The sequence below is a fragment of the Megalobrama amblycephala genome, linkage group LG15, assembly GCF_018812025.1.
Source record: "Megalobrama amblycephala isolate DHTTF-2021 linkage group LG15, ASM1881202v1, whole genome shotgun sequence".
Classification (NCBI taxonomy): domain Eukaryota; kingdom Metazoa; phylum Chordata; class Actinopteri; order Cypriniformes; family Xenocyprididae; genus Megalobrama; species Megalobrama amblycephala.
Window position 1 is genome coordinate 11,721,293 of NC_063058.1, and position 19,838 is coordinate 11,741,130.

A 19,838-nucleotide genomic window follows, 5' to 3' on the forward strand; every position below is an offset into this window, starting at 1 on the left:
CAGACATTTTTTATATTTTTGATATATTTTTACTAGTGGGCGCAGGACACTATAGTTCATTTATGTAAGTAAACTGTGACATACAGTATTATACCCAAAAATTCTTCATACAGTGGACTACCAGTAAAACTGTTAAAAAAATTTGGAACCAAAAATTATTGACCTGACCATGTTTTTCCTAAGTGTTATCTGACATAATTAAGATTAAGAGATCTGAGATCTTGTCATATTTTATTACCATTTTTTAAAGCTATAGTGAATAAACTGTATTAATGAATGAAATGTTCAAGGTGTCTGAATAAATTGACCATATTACATTTCAAGACATCAGGAGAAAACCTTTCCCACATCTTTCAAAGTCAAAGGCCATGTGTCCAGTCGCACGTTCATTGCTGCACGTCTACCACTTGCTCTTCCTGTAAATCAAGACGCTTTTTGTGGAAATGAGTCACTTTGTGATAACACAGTGAAACATATCAAATTGTGTGGACATCATTTTTGGTCAGGCTGTCATAAAAATTATTATGAACACATGTAAAAACAAGAAAGATCCAATGAAATATTATGTTGTAGTCAATGTATGCTTTTTCCTGTGAGCTTTTCTGCTTAGTGAAATTTAGCTGTAGTTTGCCTTTTTTTTTTTGCTAAATAATTTTGTCAGATTAACCACGTTTCAACTATATTGTTTTTTAAAAATAAAATACTAAATAAAATCATAATAAAATAAAATAGAAAACTAATCTTTGTACATGAATAATTACACCTTCCACTGAAGTTCCAGTGAAGTCCTTAGATATAGATTTAATCTCAGTAATAAATTCTTTGTGATAATTATATCTAGTGATCTCACTGCCAAGCCTTTCATATCTGAATTATTCTGAAGAAGAACTTGCCTTGTTTGACCTCAAGCGAGTGTTTACTGCAGCTACTCACAGACCTTATTTACACGCACTACTGTTACACTGATCATACAGTACACTGCTTACAGGTAACTGCACACCTTAGATCACTTCCTCCTCACTCTTAAAGTGGGGGTATCACACACAGTTTCTGCCAATCTCATGTTAATCTTGAGTACCTATAGAGTATCCTTCATATCTGCAAAAAGTCTTTAGTTTTATCATATTTATAAAAGATACATATGCTGTACCGAGTGTGCAGCTTTTGCGTAGTGATCGTCTGCAAGCTATCAATGGTCAGCTAAACAAATGTATTTAAACACACACAATACACCATCACAATATCCCTGGATAACTTTTAACCCTTCTCGGGTCTTTAGTGACCCGGGACACCATTCACTACCCTCCTCCTCGTTCATTTTTTAAAGTTAGACATCAACCTTCTTGGTATTCCTCAATCAATTCATTATAAAGAATATAACAAGAAAAAAATCATAAAATTATAAAAGAATGCCTATTTTTGTATTCATTTTTTGTAAAAATTGTATAGGGTCGCAAACTAGATGCTCTTTTGGCAGCCCTTCCAGCATGTACTGTCAAACCTCTGCAACTGATCCAGAATGCTGCATCAAGAGTAGTGTTTAATGAGTCGAAGAGAGCGCACGTTGCTGCTCGCATCAAATTCAAGGCACTGATGTTTGTCTGCAGAACAACCACTCCTCTGGCTCTACACCCCTACACCTAAACTACTTTAGACTTATGTGCCCCCCAGAAGCTTGCATTCTGCAAGTGATTGGCACTTTGTGGTCAACTGGGACTATTCACAGCACCTATTTTTTGCTTCTATTGCTCTCCTATTTGTAAGTCATTTTTGATAAAAGCGTCTTCTAAATTAAATGTAAATGTAAATACTAAAGTAATTCTTAAACTGTGAAATCAATAAAAAGTGATATCCCTCAACACCACCTGTTTTCATGGGAAAACTGTTAGAAGATTATTAATCTAACATACAGTGTCCTCCACAAATATTGGCACCCTTAGTAAATATGAGCAAAGGCGGCTGTGAAAAAAAAATCTGCATCGTTTATCTTTTTGATCTTTCATTCAAAAAATTCACAAAATTCTAACCTTTCATTGAAGGAAAGGAATTGAAAATGGGGGAAAAGCTCATTATAAAATAAATGTTTTTCTCCAATACATGTTTGCCACAATTATTGGCATCCCTAGAAATTCTTCTGAGTAAAATATCTCTGAAGAATATTCCCATTCACATTTACATTTTTTTAGCACATCAGGGTGACTAGGAGCATGAAATTGCGCAGCCATGACTTCCTGTTCCACAGGAGTATAAACATGAGGAAACACAAATGCCAAATCCCCTTAATCATTCATCACAATGAGAAAAAAACAAATAATATAGTTCTGATGTGCAGCAAAAGATCGTTGAGCTTCACAAAATAGAAAATGAGTATAAGAAAAAAGCTAAAGCATTGAAAATCCCCATTTCCACCATCAGGGAAATAATTAAGAAGTTTCAATCAACTAAAGATGTTACAAATCTGCCTGGAAGAGGACGTGTGTCTAAATCATCCTAATGCACAGTGAGGAGGAAAGTTTGAGTGGCCAAAGACTCTCCAAGGATCACAGCTGGAGAATTGCAGAAATTAGTTGAGTCTTGAGTCTCAGAAAGCCTAAAAATATGATCAAACAGCACCTACATCTCCACAAGTTGTTCAGGAGGGTTTCAAGAAAAATCCTTCTTTGCTCATCCAAAAACAAACTCCAGCATAGTCAGTTGTCAGACAAGAGTGGAACTTCAAATGGGACCGGCTTCTATGGTTGGATGAAACTAAAAAAAAGAGCTTTTTGGCGGCAAACCCACCAGATGGGTTTGGTGCACACATGGATAAAAAGTACCCCATGCCCACGGTTAAATATACTGCTGGATCTTTAATGTTGTGGGCCTATTTTTCTGCTGGAGGTCCTGGACATCTTGTTCAGATTCATGGTATCATGGATTCTATCAAATACTAACAGATAAAAAAAATAAAAATCTGACCACTTCTGCTAGAAATCCAATAATGGGCAGTGGTTGGATCATCCATCAGGACAATGATCCAAAACAAACATCAAAACCAACACAAAAATGTGTCACTGAGCACAAAATGAAGCTTCTGCCATGGTCTTCCCAGTTCCCTGACCTGAACCCTAAAGAAAATGAGTGGAGTGAACTGAAGAGAAGAAGCACCATCATGGAGCTGGGAATATGAAGGATCTGGAGAGATTCATGAAGGAATGGTCTCTGATCTCTCCTCAGGTGTTCTCCAAACTCATCAGGCATTATAGAAGAAGACTCAGAGCTGTTATCTTGGGAAAAGGACATTGCAATAATTGGGTGCCAATAATTGTGGCCAACATAAACTAGAGAAAAACAGTTATTTCATAATGAGCTTTTCCACCCATTTTCAATTCTTTTCCTTCAATGAAAGGTTAGAATTTTGTGAATTTTTTGAATGAAAGATCAAAAAGATAAACAATGCAGATTTATTTTCACAGCCGCCTTTGCTCATATTTACTAAGGGTTCCAATATTTGTGGAGGACACTGTATATCAGTTTATTTTAATAATATTTCCTAATAAAATCATGTTCAGAATGCTTTATAAATGATATGATGGCAGATAATTAATGTGGTGTGTTGATTTCTTTATTATTAATGCATTCCTTATATGAATGCATGTAAAACATAATAGAGAGACCACCTGCCTCTGATACATCAGATAAAGAAAGATTTCCTTTCTAAAATGAGTGAACAATTACATTGTTTATACAAAAGAACTTGCATTATTCTCATTATAAAATGAAATTCTTCACCTTTTCTAATAATACAGTGCTTGTCAGAATTATTTGCACCCTTGGTAAATATGAAAAGATGGCTTTAAATCTGCATTATTTATCCTTTTGATACTTTATTCATGAAATGAGTAAAAATCTAACCTTTCATTGAAGGAAAAGAATTGAAAGTGGGGGGGGGGGGATCACATTATGAAATAAATGTTTTTCTCCAAAACACGTTGGCCATACTTTGCACCCTTTATTTAATACTTTTGCCAAGATAACAGCTCTGAGTCTTCTTCTATAATGCCTGATGAGTTTGGAGAACACCTGACAAGAGATCAGAGACCAGAATCTCTCCAGATCCTTCAGATTCCCAGCTCCATGTTGGTGCTTCTTCTCTTCAGTTCACTCCACTCATTTTCTATAGGTTTCAGGTCAGGGAACTGGGAAGACCATGGCAGAAGCTTCATTTTGAACTCAGCGACACATTTTTGTGTTGGTTTTGATGTTTGTTTTGGATCATTGTCTTGATGGATGATCCAACCACAGCCCAAGGTTTTGATTTTTTATCTGTTGGTATTTGATAGAATCCATGAAACCATGTATCTGAACAAGATGTCCAGGACCTCCAGCAGAACATTAGGCCCACAATATTAAAGATACCACAAAGTATTTCATTTTACACATGGGGTACTTTTTTATCCCTGTGTGCACCAAACCCATCTTAAAGGGAACCCCTGGTGTTAAGACCTGGTGTTGTAATTTTCAGTCGATGAGCCACAAGAGAAGCGATGTAAGTCTTTACTGCTTTACCAGAGATAAGAGGAGAAAAGAATAGGAAGTTGTGCAGAATGTGGACAAATAAAACATCCTAACTGCGTCTTAAGGCGCCACCCATTGTCAAAATCGGTCCAAGTATGTTATGTTTTTTTTTAAATAACATAAATCTTTCATGGGTTTTCTACTACATATTTCAGTAAGAGACATCATTTACGTTATATTAAAGGATTATTCCACTTTTAAATACACTTTTCCTGATAAATTTACTCACCCCCATGTCATCCAAGATGTTCATGTCTTTATTTCGTCAGTCGAAAAGAAATTAAGGTTTTTGAGGAAAACATTCCAGGATTTTTCTCCTTACAGTGGATTTCAATGGCTATCAACAGGTTGAAGGTCAAAATTACAGTTTCAGAGCAGCTTCAAGGGCTTTAAACGATACCAGATGAGTAATAAGGGTCTTATCTAGCGAATCGATCGGTCATTTTCGAAAAAAAAATACAACCGTTTATGCTTTATAAACAAAATATCGCCTTGAACGTACTTTCCGCTTCCGCATTCTTCATAACGCTTACGCTGAATGTTCTACGCCTTCCCTATTCAAGTTATGGAAAAAAACGAAACTGGCGCCGCGTTCGTTCCGTAAGTAGAATAGGGAAGGCGTAGAACATTCAGCGTAAGCGTTATGAAGAATGCAGAAGCGGAAAGTACGTTCAAGGCGATATTTTGTTTATAAAGCATAAACGGTTGTATTTTTTTTTTAAATGACCGATCGATTCGCTAGATAAGACCCTTATTCCTCGTCTGGTATCGTTTAAAGCCCTTGAAGCTGCACTGAAACTGTAATTTTGACCTTCAATCTGTTGGAAGCCATTGAAATCCACTGTAAGGAGAAAAATCCTGGAATGTTTTCCTCAAAAACCTTAATTTCTTTTCGACTGACGAAATAAAGACATGAACATCTTGGATGACATGGGGGTGAGTAAATTTATCAGGAAAAGTGTATTTAAAAGTGGACTAATCCTTTAAGCCATACAAGTCTTAACACCAGGGGTTCCCTTGTGTTTGCTGTCAAAAAGCTCTTTTTTTTCATCTGACTATAGACCTTATGTAGCCCCGCCCCTTTTCAGCGTTGTGCTCGTTGTCTTTTGACTTCCGGTTTGTATTTCCACAGCGATATTACGTTTATGAATAAACTGCTCGTTTTAAAATCTTCCCGATCTACTGACATTTGTTAAGACATCTGCTTTAAACATAACAATGCTCATGATAACTTTCATTAACTCTACAACAAGTAAATCCACTTAACCATCTAATTATTCTTTGACAGCGATGCCATAGAAATGTACAGAGCTACCGCAAAACGGAAGTTAAAAGACAATTTCATAAAGATGGCGGCGCGCTTGTTTCTCTGGTAAATAAGGTCTATAGAATTTTTGAAAAGTAACTGACACTGCTGGAACTTCAAACGGGACGGTTTCAATGATGAAACAAAACAACAACAAAACGCATTGAATAAAAGGGGGCAAATAAATGTGTTTTGGAGAAAAACATTTATTTCATAATGTGATTTCCCCCCCACTTTCAATTCTTTTCCTTCAATGAAAGGTTAGATTTTTGACATTTTTTTAAATAAAATATCAAAAGGATAAACAGTGCAGATTTGTTTTTTACAGCCATCTTTGATCATTTTTACCAAGGGGGCAAATAATTCTGACCAGCACTGTATAATATAATATAATATAATATAATATAATATAATATAATATAATATAATATAATATATAAATCACTCACATACATATATGCACATAATAGTTGTGCCCATAGACATTGCATATAATAAATGAACATTTTCCATGTTTATAAGCATTATATCAGTGACAGAGATTTTACTGCATCAGGTGATTATGATGAGACTCAAATGAAAACTACAATAGTACAGTCAAACATTTAATAACACTTTATTTATTGATCATCCATTATAGAATGTATATCATAAATACGTTTGCATTCAGGCAGAGAAAATGAAAAATGCTTTAAAAATGATTAATTTAGCATAACTCCAAAAGATCTTTCCTTTGGCAGTAATCAGTTTCTTTGAATAAATGCACCCCTAAAACTGATTAATTTATCACATAACAGATTTGCTGATTGCTTTATAAATACTATTTGACCTCAACACGTTCTTTACGAACTAGAAATGGCAACTCGGGCTGTTTTAAATGGAATAATTTAGTACAGCCCTTATAAAGTGAATTAATATTGATTATTAAATGATTCATTGTCATTTATTCCTTACATCATTCACAAATAGACAATCTAGAAGTTCTCATAGTGGTGAAGAAAATGTGTCTGGTCACGTTTGTTCATTTGCTGGCAGGCCTTTTCAACATTCTTTGTCAGACCGGGAGGACCACAGCTGAACACGCCAATCTTCTCCACCTTCAAGCAAAAGTAGAAAGAACAGCTCATAAATTGTGTACGTGAGGTTGATATGACATATCAGGTTGATGTCACATTGATTTAATTCAATGACTTATTAACTTAAAAATAAAATTGACTTCCTTAACAGGAATCACAGATATATACTGGAAAAGTAAAAGTTTAATGGTGAAGCTGCAATGGAGGAAAACGAACTAGCTTCTGACCTCTGGATGAACTTCCTGTAGCGAGCTGAGAAATGCCATAAAGGGTGGGCGACCGAAGTGTGTGACGGACCGCAGGCCGGTGAACAGGCTCCTGTTCCACACCTTCTGAAAGTGGCGCTCACAGACATACTTAGAAAGAGAAAGTGATGTAACATACCATGAGTTCAGAGCTGATAAGCTGCTCTTAATTATGTCACAGTACTTCTGTGGAACTTACAATAACCATATAAACCAATTGTGTTTTGTCATAAACTCATTCTCATATAAACATAATGGGTTTACCAGCATGGTGGTGCGGAGATCGAATTTCTCAGCCAACTGTGTGATGTAGATGTGCACTGACACCAGCTCCTGGCCGTCCATGTCCTCCACCTCTCTGATGATGTCAGACACCCACTCGAACTGACGCTGAGTGCGTGTCACCCAGATAAAATACACCTGGAGACAGAGGACATGTGTCTTTAAAAACTTCAATCAAGGGACATTAAAACAAGTTTTTTTTAAAAAAGGGAACTGTACCTTTTTGCAGTGAAATTTGAACTTGACTGAAGATTTGAAGACCAGGTCTTTTAAGATGGAAGCGAAGGGTGTGACTCCAATCCCAGCACCCACCAGCACTGACACCTCATAGTCTGTCCACTCCTGATGACCCTCCCCAAACGGCCCGTCCAGATACAGCTGTGTTTGAATTATTATTGAATGAAAATAATAAATAACTAAAAATGCTAAATGAAATGTTTGGTGTGTATATATATATATATATATATATATATATATACACACACACACACACACAAATAGGATTTGCATATATATTTACAAACTTTTAATTGCAATTAATCAATTTGACAGCACTAAATATAATATAATATAATTAGTGCTGTCAATCGATTACTTGCATCTAACATAAAAGTATATACACACACAAATATATATTTACAAACTTTTATGTTAGATGTGATTAATCGTGATTAATCATGATTAATCGATTTGACAGCTGTCAAACAATTAATCTCATATATATATATATATATATATACACACACACACACAAATATATATCATATATATATATATATATATATACACACACACACACACACACACAAATATTTTAATGACGATTAATCGATTTGACAGCACTAAATATATATATATTGGCTTGTCTGGCTTTTTACCTCAAGGAACTACTTCTACCTGATCTGACCCTTAAAAATATTTTTTATTGGCATAACCTGATGCATTCAGGTTTATCTACATCTATATAATCCAAATACAGACTTTACATCCTTGCCTTTGGATATCCTCCAAGCTCCTGGATTTTCTCAGGGGTGTAGGCCTCTCTGAGTTTGCTGGTCCAGGGTCCCACTGCACGGATATGAAGGCTGAGGGTCTCCTCGTGTGGTGCGGAGGTTAGGGTGAAGGGGTGGTACTCATCCGTGCCCAGTGCCAAGCATGCGATACGTACCCACTGTCCCGAGCGGTAGACAAAACCTTGTGGACGCTTAAACTCCAGGTATGTCACATCTGCCAATTCAAAGAAATTGAGAAGCTAGTTTGTTATCATTGCTACCTCAGAACAACTTGTGATTTTAAACATATTTGACAACAAAGATGTGATATAACAGGACACTTGTTTGTGTGTGTATTAATTGATTTTGAAGTCAAAGTAACTCCTGAATTTTGAGATTTCCTGTATGATTTCACAGCCAGAGCAATTAGTGACAGACCACTGTGCTCTCGGGCCCTTGGAGACTCGGAGATAAAAAGAGCTTTGTGCTGGATCTGCTGAGACTGAGTATTGACCTGAGGGCAGCAGCTCGGCTTTCACCACTGGGATCTCCACCTTCTTCCTGTTGAGGCTGATGAGCTTGTCCAGGAGGAAGAGGAGGCCAGGGGGGATCAGGTAGATGTGGAAGCGGGGCTCCTGAAGGAGGGCGTAGCTGCCGTGGATCACCGTCTGCCAAATGAGATGAGAGAAAAGGGGAAGTCGGATGTGTAACTCTCTCACAAAACAAAACAAAACAAAACTGAACAAAACAAAACAAACAACTGAATAAAACAAAAAACTGAACAAAACAAAAAACAAACAAAAAACTGAACAAAACAAATAACAAAACTGAACAAAACAAACAAAATAAAAACAAAACAAAAAACAAACCTGAACAAAACAAAAAACTGAACAAAACAAAAAACAAACAAAAAAACTGAACAAAACAAATAACAAAACTGAACAAAACAAACAAAATAAAAACAAAATAACAAAACTGAACAAAAAACAAACCTGAACAAAAAACTGAACAAAACCAAAAACAAACAAAAAACTGAACAAAACAAACAAAATAAAAACAAAACAAAAAACAAAACTGAACAAAAACAAACCTGAACAAAAAACTGAACAAAACCAAAAACAAACAAAAACTGAACAAAAAACAAAACTGAACAAAAAACTGAACAAAACCAAAAACAAACAAAAAACTGAACAAAAAACAAAACTGAACAAAACAAACAAAATAAAAACAAAACAAAAAACAAAACTGAACAAAAACAAACCTGAACAAAAAACTGAACAAAACCAAAAACAAAATAAAAATAAAACAAAACTGAACAAAAAACAAACCTGAACAAAAAACTGAACAAAACCAAAAACAAATAAAAAACTGAACAAAAAACAAAACTGAACAAAACAAACAAAATGGTCTGTGCACTTTTGCGTCCATTCCATTTTCATTTTTTTACCATGTCGAGAAAAACAAAAAACTAATAGTTGTATTTTAAATGCTGTTGAATACTACAATTTAAATTAAAACCGAATACACAAATTTCATGTACACAAAATATTGACTTCTTTTCAGATTTTTGTTTATTAAGTTTTGCATCTTTATAAACCAAAATTAAAAATGGAGAGATTAAAGTCAAAGAAATGTCAATTTACAAGTTTCTCTCTTTTTGTAAAATTGTTGTTTCTCCCACACTTTCGAGAACCATGTCTCTGAAACATGATAATAGGCTACCTGACTTGATTTTCAACCCATTCTCACTCACGAGGGGTCCGATACTGCCGCATTTCCAAGTAAATGTTATAGCCTACTGGCAGCAAACGTGCCCAGCGAAGCGGGACATTCAAGCGCTCTTCATGAAAATTACATATTATTGGGGTAGAATTTTGTCATCATGACATGATAACATATGTTGGGCTATTTTTGGGATAGGGTAGGCTAGCCTATAAAGCAAATCCTAATCCTAAACAATTTCTCGATATAGAAAAATATAAAACATCTAACAGCCAGACAAAAAAGTCACAGTAATTTAATGGCGATGGCCTTTATTCATATAAATAAAAGTGTAAAGCAAAGGGACGGGATCGAGATCATACAAGTGGGAACTCGATAATGTGTTGGAGCTATAAGGTTTAGAAATGGTCATGTTTAGGTTAAAATATAAATAATAAATAATTTAACAAATTAGAATTAATTAATCAATGTCATCTTTTTTAGCCATAGTCATCTTTTTTGATGTGAGTCATATTGACGCCAGAGAAAAAGGCAAAAACACTAGAAATTAAATTTAGCAGTTTTACATATTAAAAAAACAAGTTGTATAAATCATTTATATTATTTTTAACTAAATAATAATCTTGCATAAGGAAAATTAGCTTGTATCTGCTAATTCTATTCATCAGTGTTAAAATAAAAAATATTTAATTTCCATATTTAATTTCTGATTTAAAAAAGGACAAAAGAATTGACACAAAAGTGCACAAACCCAAAATAAACAAAACTGAACAAAAAAACAAAACAGAAAAAAACAAACAAAATAAAAAATAAAACTGAGAATAATTATATTCTTGTTTTGAAATAAAACCAATCAAACAAATAAAATGTATTACTGTTGTTGTTTCTTTTAACTTCAAAACTGAAATAACATTCCCTCATTTTTTATACAAAATATTAAAAATAAAATAATTTATGGTTAATATATATTTCTTTTGTGATTTAATAATGCATGCACATGTTAATATTAATGGTTACACTTTATTTCGATAGTCTACTTCAAACATTCTACTAACTATAAAGGAAATATAAGCAACTAACTCTCATTAGAGTATTAGTAGACTGTTAGGTTGGGTTGAGGTTAGTATAATAAGTTGACATGTACTTGCAAAGTTACTTATAGTCAGTAGAATGTCTGTTGGGGAAGCATCAAAATAAAGTGTTAGCAGATACTAAGTAGACAGTCTACTGATACTCCAATGATTGCTAGTTGACATGTAATTGCAAAGTTACTTATGGTTAGTAGAATGTCTAAAGTGGACCATCGAAATAAAGTGTAACCTTATTCATTTGTCCTCAATTTACTATCATTCGTTAAAGATATTCAATGATACAGTAAATAGCAATGTTATGGGACTGTAGTTTTATTATTAACAAATGTGCTTTTTTCCTCACCAGGACATAGACGAGCACATATAGGTGGTGTGTAATCCAGAATCCTCTAAAGCTGATGCGTCTGAAATAGTGTGAGGCGAAGACATACATAAAAGCAAAAATCAATAGTAAAAGGACCCCAGTGAGACCTGAAAGAAAGAAAAAAACAGGGTTACAAAGAACACACAAACCATACATCCACAAAAATAATACATTGAATCTATTAACTGAATACTGGTTATATCAAAACAACATTGAATGTTACCAGGAACTGTCTTGAAAAACCAGAAGGTCCATTTCATTGGAAGCTCAGATCTGCAAATGATCAACACATAACATTAGTTTACTAATAGTAATCAATCTACACAGCAAAATCCCCAGAGTTAAATCAACATATGGTCCCTCTCTACATAGAGTTCAGATAGCACTGAAGCAGAGTTAAAGTAATGAGATAATATGCTGTTTGTGGAGTTGTTTAATCAGATCTTAGATATTTAATGTCTTTTATCTTCAGTTGAGTTCATCTAAGGCTGTGGCTGGAAGTCCTTTGTAGTTATTGTGTTTCTGTTCAGTGATTCTGCTTGTTAACAGCAGGTGTTCATCACTAATGCTCAATCATAACTTAATCACTTAATTATCTCATTAACTTACTTTAACACTAAGTAGAGAGGGACCTTATGTAATCAGAGCAGAGCTGATTTAACTCTGGGGATTTTGCTGTGTATCTATCCATCCATATTATATTATATTATATATCAAGAATAGTCCAATAATTACATCAATAATGTGAATTACCCATTGTTGGAGAACACTCTAGGAAACAAGCAGGCAAGAATGCTGAGGTCACTGATGCAGAAAATGTAAACATTGACCACATGACCCAAACTGTGAACAACTGTAGCACAAAAATAAATATGAAAAAAATTAATTAGTTAATAATTAATACATACATAAATATAATTGATAAAAAAGCACGTCACTTTGAGGAAGTTACATTAAGCAATTGGAACTTTGAACCCTGTTCGTGAAATGCACCAATTGAGTCATTTATGCCATAATCCACAATCTTATCACACATACAAAGTGTTAATGCATAAGTATGGTGACTCAAATTTTCACTGAATCGTATCTGTGGTCAATTTTATTGAAAGGGCACACAAGGAAGCCTATTAAAAATGTTTTTCCTCTAACCTGAGAGGATGACAGCAGTTATAGCCATGTGGCGGTGAAGGTCGATGGCTGCATCGAATGGGATGTATCTGTTGAGAAAAGTCTCTCTGCACATGGTTATCAGGTTACGGCACACAGTGAGGAGCATGTAGGGAAACAGGAAGGAGATGGCAGCCGCAGAGCCGCGAGACACAAGCACGCCCACCATGGAGGTCTCTGGGATGCCGCTGGCGTGAGCCTGTAAACCATAATCTACAAACATCGCTATTGGTTTGCAACCGTTAGTGTGGTCCTCCATGCAGTGTCAAGATACATGAACGATTCAACATGATCATAATAAATAAGTAAATAACAAATAATCATTCAGTGGCTTTAAATATGTGCAATACAATATTCAAGACAGAAAATAAAGGCATACTTACAGTAGCATCTTTCCAGTGCTAGTCCAACTGTGATCCCGTATGTAATCACTACGCAAATGATATGTCTTCTGTAGTTTTCTATGAAGCGTTTAAATTGCTGGATCCATTTCTGCACTGGGCTCCTGTTGTAGCGCTCTCTCTGGGGCCTCACGTATACCTTGGGGTTGCTTTGTCCAGCTCTAGGGAAACTGAAGATTTTAATTAAGTGGCTTGACAAAAACAACATAGCTTTATTGCTCAGACTTTAAAGAGGCTATATTGATTCTGACTCGGGTCACTATCTTTTGTAATAGACTCATGATTTTATATATATATCTGAGTATATATCTAGCTAGTTAGTAGGTTAGACAGACAGATTGATAACTAACTAATAGGGGTGTGACGAGACAGTTAGCTCACGAGACGAGACACGAGTTTGAGTTCACAAGAACGAGACGAGATTTTTACACAGTCTTAAGAAATCCTCAATGACGAAATCATAATAATTGAAACTAATCATCTTGTCATTTCAGTTCTACTTTCTGAGTATGAATTATCATATGCAGTGAAAGACAACAATACTCAAGCATTGTAAAAGGTTTTGCCACAAACTCAACAAACTGGCTTCTCTTCTGTATGATTTCATATGAGTCTCTTCAGACCTTACTGTACATGATTTATGAGCTTCTACAACTTTTGACCTCCTAACTGAACATTTCCACAAACTGATCATAGAAATAAAAACAGTATAAATTAAAATGACAGTTTCCTCTTAGTACTTTTTACGGAAGAGGATTAGGGCCAAGCAATAATAAAAAATAAAACCATCTTGAGATTAAAGTTGTTAAATTACGAGAATAAAGTTATTAAATTACAAGAAAAAAGTCGTTAAATTATGAGAACAAATTCGTAATTTAACGAATTTGTTCTCGGAATTTAATGACTTTTTTCTCATAATTTAATGAGTTTATTCTCAACATTTTATCTCAACATTTTTCTCGAAATTTAACATTTTTCTCATAATTTAACGAATTTGTTCTCGTAATTTAACGAGTTTTTTCTCGTAATTTAACGAGTTTATTCTCAACATTTTATCTCGACTTTTTCCTAGAAATTTAATGAGTTTTTTCTCGTAATTTAAAGAGTTTATTCTCAACATTTTATCTCGACTTTTTACTCGACATTTAACAAGTTTTTTCTCGTAATTTAATGAGTTTATTCTCAACATTTTATCTTGACTTTTTCCTCGAAATTTAACGAGTTTTTTCTCGTAATTAAACGAGTTTATTCTCGTAATTTAATGAGTTTATTCTCGTAATTTAACGAGTTTATTCTCGTAATTTAATGAGTTTATTCTCGTAATTTAACGAGTTTATTCTCGTAATTTAATGAGTTTATTCTCAACATTTTATCTCGACTTTTTCCTCGAAATTTAACGAGTTTTTTCTCATAATTTAACGAGTTTATTCTCGTAATTTAATGAGTTTTTTCTCGTAATTTAATGAGTTTATTCTCAACATTTTATCTCGACTTTTTTCTCGAAATTTAACGAGTTTTTTCTCGTAATTTAATGAGTTTATTCTCAACATTTTATCTCGACTTTTTTCTCGAAATTTAATGAGTTTATTCTCGTAATTTAATGAGTTTATTCTCGTAATTTAACGAGTTTATTCTCGTAATTTAATGAGTTTATTCTCAACATTTTATCTCGACTTTTTTCTCGAAATTTAATGAGTTTATTCTCGTAATTTAGCGAGTTTTTTCTCGTAATTTAACGAGTTTATTCTCAACATTTTATTTCGACTTTTTTCTCGAAATTTAACGAGTTTTTTCTCGAAATTTAACAACTTTAATCTCGAGATGGTTTTATTTTTTTATTATTGCTTGGCCCTAATCCTCTTCCGTAATTTTTAAGTACAAACAATAATCAAAGTACTCTCTAAATATTCAAAGTACAAATAGAGACCAAATTTTTCTTCAAGCATGATACAGAGTTGAAAGATGGTTACAACTACACAGCCCAGCCTAAGATAGCTTTCATATAGGGAGATATTTGCACACATCAGAGAACTGCTTTCAAAATACAGGGTATTGAAATCGCGTTTTACTTTCATGATCGCGTGTACTCTGTGAATAGGAAGCGGTGGTGCTGAGCGCTCATTCTACAAAATAAGACATTTGTCATATGCTTATCTCTGCTGTCCAACGAATTCTCCACCATGGTCTTGTCAGTCATCTCATCACATAATCAGTGAACTCTGATTCCTGCTGCACTATGTATGACTCTGCAGCTCGTTAAATGGCACACCCCTTCTAACTAACTAGAAGATAGCCAGATAGATAACTAATCAGTAGGGATCAGTATTTGGTGTGAGCAATCAGTACTGTGATTGACCTGACCAATAAAATCATAAGAATCGGCTGCAGGGCCAAACCTGCCAAACACCCACAACTTAAAATCATTGTGGTGGAAAATGCACAGGCAAGCACCACATTAATTTTCCACATAATATGTAAAAATCTAGTTACTTCTGCTGCTGCATTAGCCTTTTTAATTTCGAAAGTCAACTAAAGATGATGACGTTCAAAATGAAACTTGGCTGACATTATGTCACAGAATGCCATCAGTTCCCACAAATACTGATTGCCACATTTCTCAATAACCAACAAATGACAGGTTTTACAAAGGCTTAAATCTAACACCTAGCTGAGCTGCTAATGACCATACACATGTCAGAACATGTTGCATAATGCAACACATGCTCTTAAATGACCACGACAGAGATATTATTCATTAACGTCTCACTTCTTGGTCTGTCTTTGACGAAGTTCCTGGCCTTGCTCCCCCTCAGACCCGTGAGTAAGTTCTTCCACTGCTGAAGAACTACAAAAGAAAAAGAACAACAACTTATTAGCTATATTACGGTGTACTCATTTTAAAAAGTGCCATATGAGTTTTATGTTATATATTTTTTTCTTTACCTTTTTTTCTTAATGAAAGACACTCGATGTTGTCTGGCTAGTTTTTTCTTACCAAGTACTTCCATGCCTGGGAATACATGCACAGCAGTTTTTCAAAGATAAATGCCTCTGTGTTGGGTGAACTAAGAATTATAGAGACATATGGGGGATTAGAGCATAAAGAAAAGTATATCCTTCACCTTTAATATTGAGCTGAGCTGAATGATCTCTCAGCAGAAAGTGAAAGTCCTCCCATGAGAAGCAATCTTTGTTGTCAAGACCAGCTGCCTGAAGCATAGCTGCTATGCCATCATCAGCCTGACTCTTAGATAGAGCACTTCCAGAGATATCAATGAAAGACCTGCACAAGAAAGGAGAAAATGACTAGCAGAAAGTAGAAATATTTCAGAGGAACTTTATTGATTTATATAATCTGAATCTCAAAGTTATATATCATCTGAATCTGAAGTTCATGTGACTATCAAAAAACCTTTGCACAAATTAACTTTTGGATGTCAGGATCTGACATCAGAGCGAACCTGAGTAAGGAAGTGAACTCATCCTTGGACAAGAAGCCATCTCCTTTAATATCATGCATTGAAAACAGAAGCTTAGACTTCTCCTCGGGTGTTCCTGGATTTGCAAGCCAAAAACATCAAACATTTAACAACACAACTTAATAACATCATAACATTGTAAAACATTCTAACAAAACAGAAAAAAACTTTGTAACATTGTAACACTGCAAAATTATAAAACTGTTAAATCTCAACAGTGTAACAAGAAAAGTTTGTAGCATTTTAACCCTGTAACACTGTTAGGATGTTACAGTTTTGCAATGTAACAATTTTATAACATTGTAACATCATGAAATTGTAACACTGTAACATCATAACACTGTAAAATTGTAAAACTGTAACATCCTAACAATGTAACAAGGTAATTTTGTAGCATTTTAACATTGTAACACTAAAATTGTAAAACTGTAACAAGGCAATTTTATAACATTGTAACATCATGAAATTGTAACACTGTAACATCATAACACTGTAAAATTGTAAAACTGTAACATCCTAACAATGTAACAAGGTAATTTTGTAGCATTTTAACATTGTAACACTAAAATTGTAAAACTGTAACAAGGCAATTTTGTAGCATTGTAACATCAAGAAATTGTAACACTGTAACATCATAGCAATGTAAAATTGTAAAACTGTAACATCCTAATAATGTAACAAGGTAATTTTGTAGCATTTTAACATTGTAACACTGTTAAAAGACTGTAAAATTGTATAACTGTAACATTGTAAAAATGTAACCTTGTAGCATTGTAACACCATAAAATTGTAACACTGTAACAGTTTAAAATGGTAAACCTGTAATATCCTAACAATGTAACAAGGTAATTTTGTAGCATTTTAACATTGTAACACTGTAAAATTGTAAAACTGTAACATCCCAACAATGTAACAAGGTAACCTTGTAACATCGTAACATTGTAACTTTGTAGTTTTGTAAAATGGTGATATTGTAACAACATTTATGGACTAGAGGCTCTAAGTCTTTTGTCTGGCTATCACCAGACCAAGCTCAATTTAAAATTGAACATTGGTCTGGGGAGTTTGCTATGTATTTCCTACTGCACAAGAGGCGTGATCAACGAGCATTATTCAACCAATCAGATCAACGATCCGGGTGACGTACTTTTGCAGAGCGATGCAAAAACTCCAGACAGGTTTAGTTTGTATTGGTTTGTAGCATTGATCATCGGTTTGCAGAAGTAGCAATGGCATCGAGCGATTTTTGCAGGTTGTGCAAAAAAACATTAAAGTGAGTGATATTTACACCCAGTCGAGCGATTTGTTTGCTAAACTAAAGAAGTCATTTAGCATCGTTGAGAGGTTAAAAGGAATTGGATTGACGGTCGTGCGAGAAACGTCATCGTGTTATACCCGCCCAGAGCCATAGAAAGAGCTCTGTACCCGCCAATAGCGAGCAAGGTGGATAAGCCAGTCTGTGATTGGTTCCTGCAAAAGTGTAACAGATGCAGCAGAAATGAATGTACGGGTTTCCAGACTGAGTTGCCGGGCAAAATCAAATCGCCGGCAGATAAGGCTGGGTTTACCCAGTCTACTAAGTCTTGTGATTAACTCTGAACTACAATTCAAAAGATCTGAACAAACTCACCTGTCATAAAAATGGCAATAACATCCAGGAACTCCTGAAAGGAAAGGTATCCATTACCGTCCTTGTCAGCCAGTGTAAACATGGACTCTACAAAGAGTGAGTCAGGCTTCAGACCGAACACACTGGCAAATTCATCTCGTGTGAGCTCACACTGTAAAGCTTCTCGGGTCCTATTGCTCAAGTCTCCAGCATCACTTTTATTAATGTCCAAGACCTGGAGTCAAAAAAGACATATATGATGATACCTCTTAACTTTGTGACACATTGTCAGTGGAGTGAGGACAAAATGACATATGAAGAAACAACAGAAACACATACCTTTGAAAAAGCATGCTTGAAGAAGGTCTCCACAATCTTTTCCCTCTGTTCTCTGGTCACTGCATCAGTTAGTATTTCTTTCTCACTCATTTCCATCACAGTTAGATTCTGAATTTTGCCCTCTAGCTCAGATCTCAGCTGATTTAAGAACTCTGACCTCTGACCAACGTCCTCAAAGAACAAAACCTTTCGGACAGAAATCCGACAACTTAATGTCTCATTGAGCATTCATTGCATGATGACAACAGAATGAACTACCAAATTCTTACCAGATCATACTCTTTGGGGATCTTCAAGAGTAGAGCACGATGCTGATGGTCATTGGATATTATCACATTCAGTTGCTCTTTACTGCCCAAGCTGTGAGAGCTGAGAGGAGAGCCGTTCTCATCAAAGGTCTGGAATACTTTCTTCTCGTTGAACGCAAGTGTAACTTGTCGGGGTGATGTATTGTGCCCTAACCACTCTTTGGCTGAACATAAAAGTAAAAAAAAAAAAAAAACAGAGGTTAATAAACTCATCTTCACTGGCCAACGTGATATTGCAGGTGAAGTTACTGACCAGTAATTCCATGTGCAGGTTCCTTGTCTCTTGTAGAACCTCTGAGCTTCTTTTGGAATCGTTTGTATCTGGCTGTCCGAACATGAGCAACTACACAAGCTACTATGTAGCTTACTGTCGAGAGATCAGTAAACAAACATGTGTTGAAAAATGTTTGGGTGGCATATGCATTATATTTTTTGTGATAGATGAATACATACATACATACATGGGTCATTGACGAATAATGTTTTTTTTATTAAGTGTTAACAATGAGATTATGTGGTAAAATCAATTAGCACTGTTTTTGTCATTTTTTTACAAGATGGACAAAATTTGTCACCAAAAAGTCATTTGGTTTAACCAAAATTTTGGTTTTACCGAATGACACTTTTGGTTATACCGAATGACAATATTTTCAAACAATGTGTTAGCGTTGTTTGAAAATATTGTCATTCGGTATAACCAAAAGTGTCATTCGGTAAAACCAAAATGTTGGTCCTTTAGCTAGTTAGCAAAAGGACAATCAAACATTTTATATTTAGTACAAGTTTTTAAAATATTACAACATTTCTCATTTTTATAGCGGTTGCACCGAATGACCTGATGTTTCGGGACATGCATATGTGCAACTGAAAACATGAATTTTTCAAATAGTTAAAAGAGAG

At 34.8% G+C, this 19,838-nt stretch overlaps 1 protein-coding gene across 2 annotated transcripts in view; it reads right to left on the reverse strand.

Annotated features, from left to right (window-relative positions):
• Positions 1–6,310: 6,310 nt before the first annotated feature.
• The window catches only part of duox (dual oxidase), a 28,445-nt gene continuing 14,917 nt past the window's right edge, over positions 6,311–19,838 (reverse strand). Inside the window, exons 16-34 of one of the 2 annotated variants that reach the window (XM_048159241.1) lie at positions 19,192–19,305; positions 18,900–19,102; positions 18,631–18,816; positions 18,313–18,526; positions 16,665–16,758; positions 16,326–16,486; positions 16,147–16,213; positions 15,971–16,048; positions 13,186–13,373; positions 12,785–13,015; positions 12,389–12,488; positions 11,859–11,908; positions 11,615–11,742; positions 8,973–9,126; positions 8,461–8,693; positions 7,686–7,844; positions 7,449–7,604; positions 7,167–7,295; positions 6,311–6,960 (exon numbers count right to left, since the gene is read on the reverse strand). In XM_048159241.1, the coding sequence (XP_048015198.1) occupies positions 6,838–6,960; positions 7,167–7,295; positions 7,449–7,604; positions 7,686–7,844; positions 8,461–8,693; positions 8,973–9,126; positions 11,615–11,742; positions 11,859–11,908; positions 12,389–12,488; positions 12,785–13,015; positions 13,186–13,373; positions 15,971–16,048; positions 16,147–16,213; positions 16,326–16,486; positions 16,665–16,758; positions 18,313–18,526; positions 18,631–18,816; positions 18,900–19,102; positions 19,192–19,305 (2,768 nt within the window). In that variant the 3' untranslated portion in view covers positions 6,311–6,837. The remainder of the gene's footprint in view (positions 6,961–7,166; positions 7,296–7,448; positions 7,605–7,685; positions 7,845–8,460; positions 8,694–8,972; positions 9,127–11,614; positions 11,743–11,858; positions 11,909–12,388; positions 12,489–12,784; positions 13,016–13,185; positions 13,374–15,970; positions 16,049–16,146; positions 16,214–16,325; positions 16,487–16,664; positions 16,759–18,312; positions 18,527–18,630; positions 18,817–18,899; positions 19,103–19,191; positions 19,306–19,838) is intronic. The other variant, XM_048159242.1, reaches the window with a different exon arrangement.